The sequence below is a fragment of the Apteryx mantelli genome, chromosome 5 (genome assembly GCF_036417845.1).
Source record: "Apteryx mantelli isolate bAptMan1 chromosome 5, bAptMan1.hap1, whole genome shotgun sequence".
Taxonomy (NCBI): domain Eukaryota; kingdom Metazoa; phylum Chordata; class Aves; order Apterygiformes; family Apterygidae; genus Apteryx; species Apteryx mantelli.
This window is the reverse complement of record NC_089982.1, coordinates 87,109,198-87,122,945: the sequence shown is the minus strand read 5'-3', so window position 1 is coordinate 87,122,945 and position 13,748 is coordinate 87,109,198. Positions and strand designations below refer to the sequence as shown.

At 42.3% G+C, this 13,748-nt stretch overlaps 1 protein-coding gene across 3 annotated transcripts in view; it reads left to right on the top strand.

The window, feature by feature from the left end:
* Positions 1–11,662: 11,662 nt before the first annotated feature.
* The window catches only part of ZNF638 (zinc finger protein 638), a 46,553-nt gene continuing 44,467 nt past the window's right edge, over positions 11,663–13,748 (top strand). For all 3 annotated transcript variants that reach the window (XM_067298414.1, XM_067298415.1, XM_067298413.1), the window contains exon 1: positions 11,663–13,110. In XM_067298414.1, coding sequence (XP_067154515.1) covers positions 11,692–13,110 — 1,419 coding nt within the window. In that variant the 5' untranslated portion in view covers positions 11,663–11,691. The remainder of the gene's footprint in view (positions 13,111–13,748) is intronic.

Sequence of the window (13,748 nt, the reverse complement as noted above, 5' to 3'; positions counted from 1 at the left end):
ACTTGCAAAGAGCAAGCCAGTGACCTTCTGTGTATTTAAACGAGGATATGGCAACTCTATATATTTCTCCCAACACTCAGGTAATTAATGCACTCAGATTCAGAAATCCTCCTTTTCAATCCCCTTTCCTCCTGTCGCGCATCTTTATTCCAGCTTAAGCTGCACCTCTTCTCGCCCTGTTTCTCAGTAAAAGCAGGCAAGAAATCTCTTGGTCTCTCTCAGAGGAACTTCCAGCCAACATCCACGGAAGTCTTCATGCGATTAACGCAAAAAGAATTTGGCCATCAGATTCAAGCCTTCTTTGGGCTAGGACCTCAAAACATTTTGACTCAAATAATTCCTTATTTTCAACTGTAAGTTTATAGTTGTCACGGCAGTATCACAGAACACTAACAGCAGGAGCAGGACAATATTCGAGTTTCATGTAGGCAGAGTGTTCACCTTATCTTTCTTTTATAAAGCATTTGACCTAAACATTTCTTTCCCAACAAGACGTTGAAGTCTCCACAAGTGCTGGGCAGACATTGCCTTTGGGATGCTCCTGAAACTGCAGCTGACTCTCTGATGTACTCCAGTGGTCTCTCCATAAAAGCTGAGCCTGTCTTTTAGTTTACAACCAATTTTTCCAGAATACTTTGTCAGTGAAGAACATCAGACTGTCTTGAAAATGGCAAAACAGACACAGGCATGTATGAAACAATCTAGCTGTAAATTTGGAGTATATTGATTCAGAAGTTCAGGAAATACAGCTTCCAACTCTCCAAAATGATCTTAGCTTCTTACGCTTTCTTGTTATGCTGTGGTGGGAATAACAAATGCCTGTGGTCTATGTAAGTCACGGGTTGTAGGACCTGATGGCTCAAAGCAGATTCCAAAGCCAAGAATATTTGGAAGTCTTAATGTTTAAAGGTTATTAGACTTCCCAAGCTTGCAATGTGCTGGAGAGGAACTGAAACAGACAGGTTTGGAGACAGCGCAAAGACCAGCAAGCTATTTCTGTGTCAGTCTATCTTCATCGGAAAATCCAGCACCAGTGAATCATTTTTTGGGGACGAAAGCAAAGCGCCTGTGCTATCTTTAACACAACGAGAAAGACAAACGCCCAAGCATCTTCAAAGCACTACAGGAGTAAGTATAGCCGGACAGATCTGCATGGGAACCAGACCACTGGTGCCACTCTGCCCACTCCCAGACTGCTAAAAAAGAAGCCAAGTGGGTGCCTGCTGTCTGCCACATTTGCAGCAAGACACACTTTCGACAGCACTGAAATATGCTCCATGGTGCAAGCAACTGGTGTGGTTTCAGGAAACGCTGGTCAGATGTCTACTTGAGACCATATGTGCTTTGGGTGCAGCCAGCAGCATGACGCAGCAGCAGCGTTTCCGGCCTACTCTGTGGTTAGGTTTGGCATCTGTTGCGGTATTTTCAGGAAATAATGTGGCAGCTCTCGAAGGCATCTTCTGTCTCCTCAGAGAGCGCCCCGGGAACCTCTGAAGGTGCTCTACAGGCAAGAGTGAAGGGAGCCCGTAGCAGACAGGCGTTCTCTGTGCCAAAACTTCCCAGGGTCACACCACGCAAGATTACAGAGATCTTTTTAGACTCTCCTCTTCTGGTCCGCACCAACACTAGAGGCCACAGTTTAACAGGGTAATACTGCATTTGGGGACACTGACTCATTGTACCCCTGGGGAGTAAGCTTGTTAGATGTCCAAGTTTGCTCCCGACTACCAGGTATTCAGGCTGCTGCTGCCCCAAAAGCAAACATCATTGCAGACAGCAGCATGTATGAACAGAGTCACTGTGAGTCAGCTCTTTACAAATCTCATGCCCTATGCTCATTTCCACCAGAAAAACAGGGGAAGCCACTGGCTCCCAGTCAAGTCCAGAGCACCTGGAAGAGGAATGCAACGCAGCATGGGCAACCTATGCTTCCAGCTGATGCCACGCAGCTGAACATAAATGAGAGAAACGGGCCCACAACGTGGGAACCATTTGAGAGACCACAACTCCAGAAGCTGGCAGCACTGCTGGAGGAGGTGTGGGCAGGGAAGAGGAGGATGGTCCTGCCCAGTGCCCCCATTTCTCTTATTTCCACAGCTGAAGGTCAGTAGCAGGCAGCAGGAGGGGAGAAGGGACAGGCACCCTTGCACCAGGCCCGATCTGACAGAGCGGGGGGACTCTGCTGGCTCTGGGGTGAAGACAGGCTGCAGCAGACACACCACAGGCCCACAGCAGGCACCAGACCTCCAGCAGAAGGACAGGGGACCTCAGGGAGGAGGAAAGGAAAGGCAAGAGGGGCAATGGCGCGCAACAGAACAAGGTGCTGGGCAGAGCAAAGGACAGCAGGTCAATAATGAGCAAAATATAACAGCAGCTTCCCTCAGAGGCAGTATGAGGTAGAGACCACAATGGCACTACCCCTCCCCACCCCACTGTCACTAGGCAATGGACCCCCACCAGGGCTGCGGCCCTTATATAGTGCGGGCTGCTCCCGGCATGCTCTGGGGCAGGGACGGTTGCCCCCCCTTCCTCATGAGCGCATGCGCAGGGGGCTCCGCTGAGGCAGGAGGGATGATGCGCATGCGCAGTATCACGCCATGCCCACCAAGGGCATTGACTCTCCGCAGCCTCGCGGGGCTTGGTGCGCCTGCGCACTGGCCCCCTCCCACCGAGCCGCTTTCACGCATGCGCAGAGGCCCTCCGCGGCTGCGCAGTGCGTCCCTCCCCCCCCCGGCCCCGCGGCGTCCGCGCGCAGGCGCAGTGGCGCGGCGCCCATTGCATCCTTTCGCGGGGCAGCAGCGCCGCGCCTGGGGCGGCAGCGCCCGGCTCGGTGCGGAGCGACGGAGCGGCAGCAGGAGGAGGAAGAAGAAGAAGAAGAAGAAGACGAGAAGGAGAAGGAAGAGGAGGGGGGCGGCAGGGTGGCCGGGAGCAGGGCGGCTCCGCCGCGCCCCGCCGGAGGTAGGAGCTCGGCGCCGGGCCCCCCCCCCCCCCCCCGCCCCTGTGTGGCGCAGCGGGGGGCTGAGGGGGGACGCACAAAATGGCGGCGTGCGGGGGCGGCCGCCCCGCTGCTGCCCCACCGCGGCGGGGGCCGCCGGGGCCCGGGGGGGGTAACGCTGCTCGGCAGCGCCCGCTCGCTGCGTGCGCCGTTGGCTGGCGGCGGGGCCCCGCAGCGCAGTGCGGGCGCTGCAGGCCGCGGGGGCTCGGAGCCGCGGCGGCGGCGGCGGCGTTCACGGCCTGACCGTGCCGCCGCCGCGGGAACCGGCCGGGCCCCGCTCTGCTGGGCGCCGCAGACAGGCGGGACCGGGCGTGCCCTGCCCCGGCGACCTTACAGCCCAGTGGCAACACAAAAGATGTGCGAACAGGCGCTTGTAAACATTGACGTAACATTCGTCTGCACCAAAGCTGTGCTCTTAACGCCCCAGCAGTGTGCGTATTGACTTAATGAGTTTGGTAGCACAGCGTGCGGTTTCCTCAGTTTCTTAGCCTCTGTGTTCAGTCGGAGAAATGCGTTATTGGCTTTCTTACTAATTTTTACCTTTGCTCTGTATCAAGTTGTGTTTCAGCGAAAGCTCAAATCTTTAATTATATCCATAAATCCTGCACTTTAAAACAAATTAAAGCAAAGTTACCTCACAGTTGGTGAATACCTATTTTGGCTTTAAAACTGATTATTAAATGAAGTAGTTTTCTCTCTAGTTAAGAGATTGGTTATGATCATCACATCTTTCAAGACTTCGGAACACAGATGTGCCTTCTAGCACCTCATTTTTATTCATAGGGGGTAGAAACCTCGCTTTCCCATTTCCTCCTCTTGTGACTAGTGTCTTGACTTTGAGGAAGATAGCATTTGAGCTGGATGGGTCGAAATAACTGAAACAAGAACAAAAATTGCTTTCACCCAAGGAAGAGCACTTTAGCATAGTTTAGTTAGTAGTGCTTACCCAGTAACTTACACAATTTGGAGATTTGATTTTTTTTTTTTGAAGCTTAGGTACATACTGTAGTATAGTTAGTATAGGTGTTCAATTGTAATTTTAATAAAGTATTGTAATATAGGCTGCTAAATTTTTAAAATGTATTTTTTATATGATTATTTAAAACAAAATAATTGATTAAAATGTATTGCATTAAAAAAATTGGCTTATATCCATCCTGGTTTATAGCCCAGAATAGCTGTTTAAATCTGTGTTCATTTCTGCATTATGCTCTTGTCTCTGGTATATGATCGTTCGTTAGGCGTATAAAATCCTAAATTATAAATGTGCTGTAAGTTCTTGAAGAGAGTGGATACAAAAGTGAGGTAATTATTTTCCCTATTGAGAAGACACTTCTCAAAGGCCGCAAGTGTGTTTAATTGCACTTTTTCCTCATTTTTTAAAAAATATATCTGCCAGAACTAAGAACAATCATGCTGGCTTGAAGAGTGGAGAGCACAAGAGACTAGACTGCTCTCACTTCAACTTCTATGACGACTGGTAGAACTAAGTAATGTTTATGGAAGGGTGGAGTTTCAAGCGGTTACAAAACTTGCTGCTCTTGACTATGCCACTGGATTCTTTTTTCTCCCCTCTTCTGCTTTCAGTGTCTCTTGCAATTTGATTTGGGGCTGAGTTCAGTGGAACTTCCAAAGCGTTATGAGTCTATTAGTTTTTACCAAACTATTAGTTCTTACAAACTCAGAGCTCTTCTGTGTATGAAACAGGAAGGACATTGAGACGTTTTTGCAATATTTCATGTTTAAAGGTAAATACAATGCTTTGTTATGTCTTTGCCATCAAGTTAAATCATCTTTTTTTTTTTCTTTTTTTAAACAAGTTTTAGGTAGACTTATTAGTTTTGGCTCTTTATTTAGGACCCTCTCGGGCACATCTTCACATCAGGTGTGCAGAGCTCCGTATGCCTCAGGAGTCATTGTATGTGTATGAATGTCTGTACATATGGAACAGTGTGCAGGATTTGGGCTGTTCTAAAAGTTGATGTGGAAAGTGAAAATTGAAAAAGGGTAGTAGATTTCTGCTGCTAATACTCTGTAAAGGTGCTGAAATGCCTTTTTTTGGTCTTGTTTTCAGAACTGCTTGCCAAAAGGCTTTGATTTGTGTGCATGTGTCTGTATATAAGCTTGGTGCACTGAACTTGATTAACACTAGAGTAGAATCTTTTTGGAATATTTCAGTGAAGTGTGTTACTACGTATATACCAAATTTGGTTTACATTTAAGATACTTTAACTCCTGTTACATTTTTAAAAAATGCTTTCATATTTGAGATGGTTATGTAATGGTTTCTGACTGTCTTACTAATGCTTAACATTAATTTCATGTTTAGTTCACACAACTGAATAGTTTTATGTGTCAGGTCTATGTAATCAGTTCATATATGCTTGTATATGTAGATCAGTCACTTCTGATTTTGACTAGACATAAAGTTGGGGGCAGAACTTAGGGACAATTGCTTTGAATTAGAACATTCTGAGCAGCCTATCTTGTGTTGTGGTTGTATAGTTTTAAGGCAGGAATTAACAATCTAATTTTCTGTCACTGAATTAAGTCTCAGGCAGTATGAGCAAATATTAGTGACTGCAAGGGCAGTGACTGTTAATTAGCCACTTTTATAGCCAGTGAGTGATAAACTTGTCCATTAACTATCCTTTAACAGTGATCTGCTCCATGTGTAAGATTTTTTCCCCTGTATTACCAAAGAGAAAAATATAGAGGCAGAAGCTAATTGTGAGTTAGGACTTCAGATTTCTGCAGTCTTTTTCTTGAATTTGTTCTGTTAGTAGATTTTTGCTTTTTGGGTGGTGGTTGCTGGGTATTGAGAGGATGCTTGAGATGTATGTAATACAATTTTATTTATTTTTTTAACAAAAGTAGCTTGTTTCATAAGTTCTTGCAAGTACGGAGGAAAGCAAGGAACTAATCATCTGATTTGATTTTCAAGCTGCCATAATACATGTAGTTAATTTGGTATTTCTAGAGCAGAAGACTGACTTATATCTAACTTGGATTTCTCTTATTTGGTGTATATAATTTGTGTTGATTCTTTTAATGTAGTCAGACTAGCAGGGATTGAGAGTTCTAATTTAGATACAGTTTGCTTAATGCTTTATGTGCTACTGGATTTTCAAGAAGGAGATCGAGGTGTTGTGGTAATGGCTTGCTTTAGTTTTTGTTCTGTTGGTGTCTTGCATATAACGTGTGCCTCATGTTTCATGTTCAAATTGCATGAAATAGGTATGATCCAAATTTACATTGCTGTCAGTGCAAACAGTATTCTCCTTATTTATATTTTGGGGTTCTCTGGCTTGCCATTGCTCTTATGTGTAGTGAAAATGTTGGCTGTGGGTGACTGCTTAATTAGCAACAGTATTTGTCTCTGCAATGTACTTGGTTTCCCAAAAAGTCATTATATTACAATCTAATCTTTACATGACTGCTCTGTGATTTGCCCACAGCTGGATAAATTTAGTCCTGTTTATAGAGACAAATAAGCAGAAAACTATGCTTTCATTGATTTTGGTAGACTCCATCTTCAAATAAAGCCTTCTCTTGTGACTAGAGAAAACAACTTTCATATTCTTAATAAGGTAGCATTGCCAAACCTTTAACTTAAGCCTCCTATTTTGTTGACTGTTTTTTGTATTGCACAACTGATTTAAAGGTGCTTTTATTGTTGATAGACAGCTGACCACTGAAATAGCACAGCTTCAGGACGTATGTAGTCCCCCCACCCCAACACTAAGAGCTTGAACTCAGCAATATTGCTGGTCAGTGCTGTATTTCCCTTTTTCTGTTCGCTGAATTTCTCATATTTGCATCAAATCTCCTGATCAACAGTGCTGCAAATACATGTTACTATGACTGCAGCTTCCTGTACCTTTAGCAGAGAGTTTATTCTGCATATCTATACTGGCTTGACTCCAGATTTAGTAATTTGTCTTAAAGTTTAGTAAATTGTCAGCTTTGTTAAGATCCCTGTCTGGGTCACTTTGGGCGGGCAGCTTTAGCCTTGCACAAAGAGACTCCGGAAGCAGGATATTTAAAGCTTGAAAATGTAAAACAGTTATTTATTGCTAATATGTACAAAGGTTGGCAATAGTTTATTAAGTCCTAGTCTAAGCATTAGTATGCTCACTACTCCCATTAAGACAACCAAAGAGTATTTACTGACCAGCTGGGCATCAGGAGGAGAAAGCTTGGTCTCCGCTATTCCCTGAAAGGGATCCTCAGCGTTGTTAGGTTCATCTACTGAATCCATCAAAACCACCTCCCTGCTTTTTGTTGTTGTTGTTGTTTTTTTCCTTTATGATTTAAAATTGTTCTGTGTTGGTGTTTGTTCTGTTGAATCCTTGAGCTACAGATGGTATCAGTCTCAACAATTCTATCTCTCTCTGTAATTTTTCCTTTTTTATCTCTCTACAGACTTTATCAGAACTCTTTCTTGCAGCTTAGCAGTTTTCTCACCAGTATGGCCAAGGTTATGCAGCTGGGCCATACCAGAGCTGGGCCTTGGATCCTTGAAACACAGGCAACTGAACCTGTAGAAGGGGAGGAAGATTACAGAGTTGGTTACAGGGAGAGAGGGTAACAGCTTGTTCTAGCCGTATTCTCAAACCAGGGAAGGTGCAACACCATTACATACTCACCACATGAGCAAATATAGTAGCTAAGGCCCTCCAGCATGAAAGTAGGTAGCCAGAACTTTTGATTTATCCATCTGGATTGGGGAACTTTGCAAAATGGACTGATGGAGTTGAACAGAAAGCAAGAAAAGTATCATTTGGCTTTTTTATGTTACTCTGAAATTTTGAGTTTCAAGGACTAACTTTTCCAGGGGCCAGGTAAGCACATTCCTCTTTGGGGAATTTCACCTAGTTTTCATTTGCTTATGATTAAGCATCAGCAAGGTCCTTGGTCAGTCCTATAAGAGATTCTAATCAGGATGTCACTGCACCAGGAAAAATAGTCTAGAAGTTTGCAAGGACACCCCAAACGAAGCCTCTTTCAAAGAGGAAGTTGAAAATCTGGCCTTCAAATGTCCAGACTATTGTTTTCTGAAGTGGCTTAATCTTGGAATTGCTTAATCTTTCAATTGTCATTTCCAGCATTTTTTTCAGAAAGATCTGTCATGAGACCTAGCTGTTTAAGGTTTCATTGCTCACTTAACTGCTATACAACTGCTTACTGGATGCAAGAGGATAACTGGAGCATACGACTTGCGCAGTAAAGAATGCAATTTAAACATTTGGCTTCTATTTCCTATGATTCGAGATGTAGTTAGGGCCAGTTGACAAGGTAACTAATTTCTTAGACATATCATCTCAAATATGTTGGCCTTATTTCAGGCCTTACTAAAGTCCTGAATGCTGTTTCATTGTGGATAGGTTTCAGAGTATTAAGAACTGTAGAGCACAAATAAGGACGCTTTTTAAAATTTGGGCTTTGAGGTTACTTTGCTTATGTTTTGAATATTTTCATGAACTAGCCTTTTGATCGCAGAAATCTTGAAGCTGTATTTTGTATTTCTGCAATTGTTCATGGTGATGGAGAACCTAAAAGTCTTACTTTTAGAGATAAATTATTCCTATCTGCTATCTTATTTTGCTGACCCAGGAAAGGAATTTTAAATGCTAGAGTGACATGTCTCTTCTGTTTACCTGAAGAAACTCTCGGTCTATATTTTCTGAAACCATAGCTACTGAGAAAGTGTATCTCATGGTCCTAATGCTCAGGGATATCCTCTTCTGAAGTTTTTTTTTTAAATATTTTTGGAGAGTAAGTTAGAAGGCCCAGTGTAACTGTATTCTGAAGAGACTGCAGCCTTTTGTGGGTTGTTGCTGAGAAAAATCTCCATTTCACTGTTTTACTTAGTTAACATCCCAGACAAACAACGTTAGAACCCTGGTAAACTGTTAACTGAAGAAAGTTTCAGGACTTGGAGAAATTACATTAATTTATAGTACAGGATCTGTAATACTGAGTATTAATTATCAAGTATTGGGTACTGTTGGACACAGGATATGGGACCTCTGGTCTGGTTCAGTAAGGCCAATTTTGTGTTTTTAATACCCTAAATGGAAGATGTTTTTCTTAATTTTGGAGTACTATTGCTAAAACATAAACTGGGAAAAAGTTATCCGCAAGTTTAGATGTAGAATATTCACTGAAAAGCAAAACAAAACTAATCTGCTCTGCTGAATAGGTTATTCCAGTAGTGCGCTGTGGGGTAAAGTGGGTGTATACTCAGAATATATTCCCTGTTGAATATGACTGTATACATTAGGAGTTTTCTGGAGTGACAGTTGTCATAAAACAAAAGACATATCATGAACTTCTGATATCAGACAAACAACACAATATGTTGTTTGGCTTTTTCTGCTTCTTCCCAGATCATCATCTATGTTAATTATCTTCAAACTCTGAAAAGAGGTTTGCAGAGCCATATCACTTGTTTGTGGTAGAAGATACTGGCGTGGGAGCACAACTGTTCACAACACACTGATTAACAATGGTTTATAGTGCCTGGAAATCACTACTTTAGTGGTCAGAATTCCTCCTAATCAAGCTCTGGTTTGCCTCTGAACAAATCCCCTGGGAAATTCCTAATCCACTGAATTAAGGTTCAGTTTGCACAACCGCATGCTAATTTTTTAAATGTTCTCTACTAATGTATTCTTGATTTTGTTATGGGTGGCTTTGATACCATTCTCTTAAGCTGTCCCAGCTACTTCCCAGATTAATGTGACGAGAGGTTTTTTTTTGAGAGTTGTAGAGAAGAATAACTTTGAAAGCCAAGAGATTACTTTGTGAATGTTTGCATAATAATCTGTTTAGAAATATTCTAAAATAAATTTGGTCTAACATGCAGGTACCATTTGCATATGATTAATTAGTTTCAGGAAGAAGGGATATTGGGTAAGCAGTCCTGGATGAGAGGCAGATTAGTTCTGTGATTGTCGTCTGATGGGAATCTTCCCTTTATGATGACTTCCAATGTTTTTGTAGTGGAGAGGAGATGTAAAGCTTCTGTAGCTACTGTTTCTCCTTGGACTAACTTCAGTTTTTACTTAGCTAAAATAATTACCAATGGAACTTACAGAACTGCTTAACATACGGGTAGTGACAAAATACAGAAATTGATCCTTTAAAATGGAAACTCCTGCTTGTGTGTGGTTCACAGTTTTCAAGTTATAGCTTTGTTTATTTGTTGTCTTTTGAACTGTGGTTCTCAAACTTAAGAACTTTAATCTTTACAAATTACAAACGTGAGAGAGGCACATCCATTTACTTGAAAAAAATTTTTTTAGACTCAACTTGAATGAGCTTCGAACCTCAACGCTCCTGAAATACAGTATGCAAGCTTAAAAACATCTATGAATGTCTACAAGCTGTATTATACTTAGTGAAAATCTGCTAGTAAAGCTCATTGAAACCTAATGTGTTGCTGTAAGAAAGAATGGAACCAGCGGATTATCCAGTTTCAGGAGGCTGCAGGCTGATAAGGGTGTAGATTAAGGACTTCTTGGGTCCTTCTGACCCTCCTGATTGTGCAATTTTGGAGTGTTGTAAATGCAGGCAGAACTGTGCAGATGAGGTATCTTGCTTTGAAAGAGCTCATAAAGTCTGTGGGTCTACATCAAGAACATGTTTCTGAAGCTCTGTAGTATTTCATGTTTCGTTAGTCTGGGCATCACTTTACCTTTCTTCTATCTGTATTTATACATTCTTTTATCACCTTACAGGACTGAGTTCCAAGTGGTTTCACCTGAAATAAAAGATGGTAGTTTCCATTGCCATTGTGCGTGTTTTATTCTGGAACGTGGATGGTTTCAGTTTTTAGATGATTTTACACCTTTCTATTTAAAGTTGTTTCAATATAAGATCTTCCCTATAACAGCTGGGAAATAGAAATTTTCTAGCCACAAAATTCGAATATCCATTTGTCACACCCTTTGAATACTTTCAGAGCATAGTAGCTTACCCATGAGAATAGTCATGGGAGTGTCTGTTCTGAAAACTTATCTGCTGCCTTCAAATTGATTCCACAATGACTTAACATTCAAGTTGTAACTGTTTTGAATTTTCTACATAATGATTTCACTTATAATTCATACTTGGTAAACATTTGGAGACGTTTTTAATACTTTGGCCTACTGCTCATAAAATAGCTCTAAATTCAAAGAAATCTAAACAGTATTGTCACTAAGAACTAAAATCTCAGTTTTTTAGAAAATACTATAGAAAAATACAACAACTGGATACATTATCTGTGACACTGAACTTGTTTGGTAAAATTATCTAGTGGATAAGATTTTATGCAGCAAAAGAAAATGGTCTTGTTGAACAGATTTTCAAATTCGAAAGTATCATTTAAAGCTGTCATTGAAATATGGTTTTATGACTTCATGTGTTTTTCTCACTGGCTATAGAATCCGCTACGTAAAGTAGGTGAAAAGATAAAATAATCTAATACTTGTCTTTTAACTTTCAGCTTTGTGTTATTCTTGGAAAGTTTCGCACCACTTGTGAATTCCTTGAACCTTGGCATTGCAAGCCCACTTCTGTTGGGCCCTCCTCCTTTACAGCTTGCACAAATTAAGACACAGTTGGCTCTTCAGCAATTGACCTCAGTTGCTACAAACAGTTCTGCACCTCCTTATGCTTTGTTAAATCAGGCATTTCTGAAAATCGCGATGTTTAGCCCTAGAGGAACTTTACCTCAGAGGCCAAGAGGACCTAATCCACCTGGCGCAAAACCTCAAGGATCCTTTAGGGGAGGGGGTACGGCAGGTCTTCAGAGAAAACCCGCACCTGGAACGCCTCAAGGAATGTCACAGAGATTTTCAGGACAGGAGACGTTTCAGTGGACAGGATCACAGAGGACAAACGTTCAGGTAACTCAGCACAGAACTGATCCAAGGCAGGTAAAAGAGAAGACAAACCTACACCAAGAGCAAAAGGGAGAAGGTCGTACAAGTCGCTGGGATAGTAGCCCCTGCTCAGCTGGTGGGACAACTGGGCAAAAGCCATCTGCTTCAGCACGGATCACAGAGCAGAATTCAAATGTCCAGAACCGTTATACAACAGAAAGTGCTTCCAGTATTTTAGCAAGTTTTGGGCTGTCCAATGAAGATTTGGAAGAACTTAGTCGCTATCCAGATGACCAGTTAACGCCTGAGAACATGCCACTAATCCTGAGAGAGATAAGGATTCGTAAAATGGGTCGTCCATTATCTGGTTTACATTCTCGGAGCAGAGGAAAAGAAACGATTGGTGGTACAAGTGGTCCAGCAGTCAAGAGTAAAGTGATTGATTATGGTCACGCGAGCAAATACGGTTACACTGAAGATCCTCTTGAAGTGCGTGTTTATAATCCTGAAGTACCAACTGAAGATCCTCTTGAAGTGCGTGTCTATAATCCCGAAGTATCGAGTGGAGAGAACAGAGAAGACTTCCAGCGAGATCAGAATATGTCAATGGGCGTCCCACAGTCTAGTGTGACATGTAACCCAGTGTTTCCAGTTGAGGAATTAATAAAACAGATGGGTTTCCAGAATGAGTCATCAAATAGTCGGTCATTTTTTCCATCTGAGACTACAGGGAAGGTGTCCGGATTGTGTGCAACACCTACCGGACTCCCAGTGGTGAAATCTGTATCCCAGCCTGCGGTACCGCCTGTCATACCACCTATGATGCCACCTATAATGCCACCCTTGGCACAGCCTATGATGCCACCTGTTATGCCACCTCTTGTCCAACAGTCTGTGACCCAACATGTAATGCCACCTCTGACCCAGCCACCCTTTTCAGCTGAACTTCTTGCAGCTGTAAGCCAGCATGAAAGAATTCAGCATGAATCTGGGACAAGCCAGTCCAGTGCACAGAGTGGCTCAGTAGCAGGACAGAAGCCCTTCCAGACACAGGCTGAAGGGCCAATTAAATCTCCTTTTGGTATTGTGAAAGCATCTTGGCTTCCAGTGTTTCCACAGCCTGATGCCCAGAAGATAAAAAGATTGCCCACTCCCTCGATGATGAACGACTACTATGCTACATCTCCAAGAATATTTCCACATATGTGTTCTCTGTGTAACATTGAATGCACTCATATGAAGGTGAGTGGCTTTCAAAGATTATTGCATAAACTTGTGCTCAGCATCTTACCTTCTGCAGCGTTCTGTGAACTAATTTTTCTGTTGTGCATTAAATGAGTTGTGATACTGTGCTCCCGTTTGAGTGCCTACATGCAAGTCTTAAAATACTAGAAATGATGCTAGTAAATATTTATAACTTTGCTGCACAGCCTGTTCTGTTTGTAATTTTATTTCAAAGTTGCCATGCACATTGGTTAGTCTTTCATGTTAAAAAAAATGATTCGCATTTCTGCACTGGATTTAAAATGACAAAACAAACTCTATCAGTGGAGTAAAATACTGACATTGTTCGGGTGACCAAAAAGGGTGCAAAAATTTTATGCTGAATCTTATGAGTGTAGATGAGATTTTCATGTATTCAGCCCCACTCCCGTGAAGTCTTCGTTAAAACAAAGCAGCCTATTTATCTGCAAAAATTTAATCTTCCAAATGTGGTCTATGTGACGCTGATTATTCTAGAGACTAAAGACTATCTGTGAGGGATACACAAAATGCTTTTATTCATCTGAGCAAGTTTTTGGCTATGAAGTAAATAACAGTTTCAGAACTTGAAGAAAGAAAAGGAAGGAATTAGTGAATATTGGGAAAGAGAAAAGCAT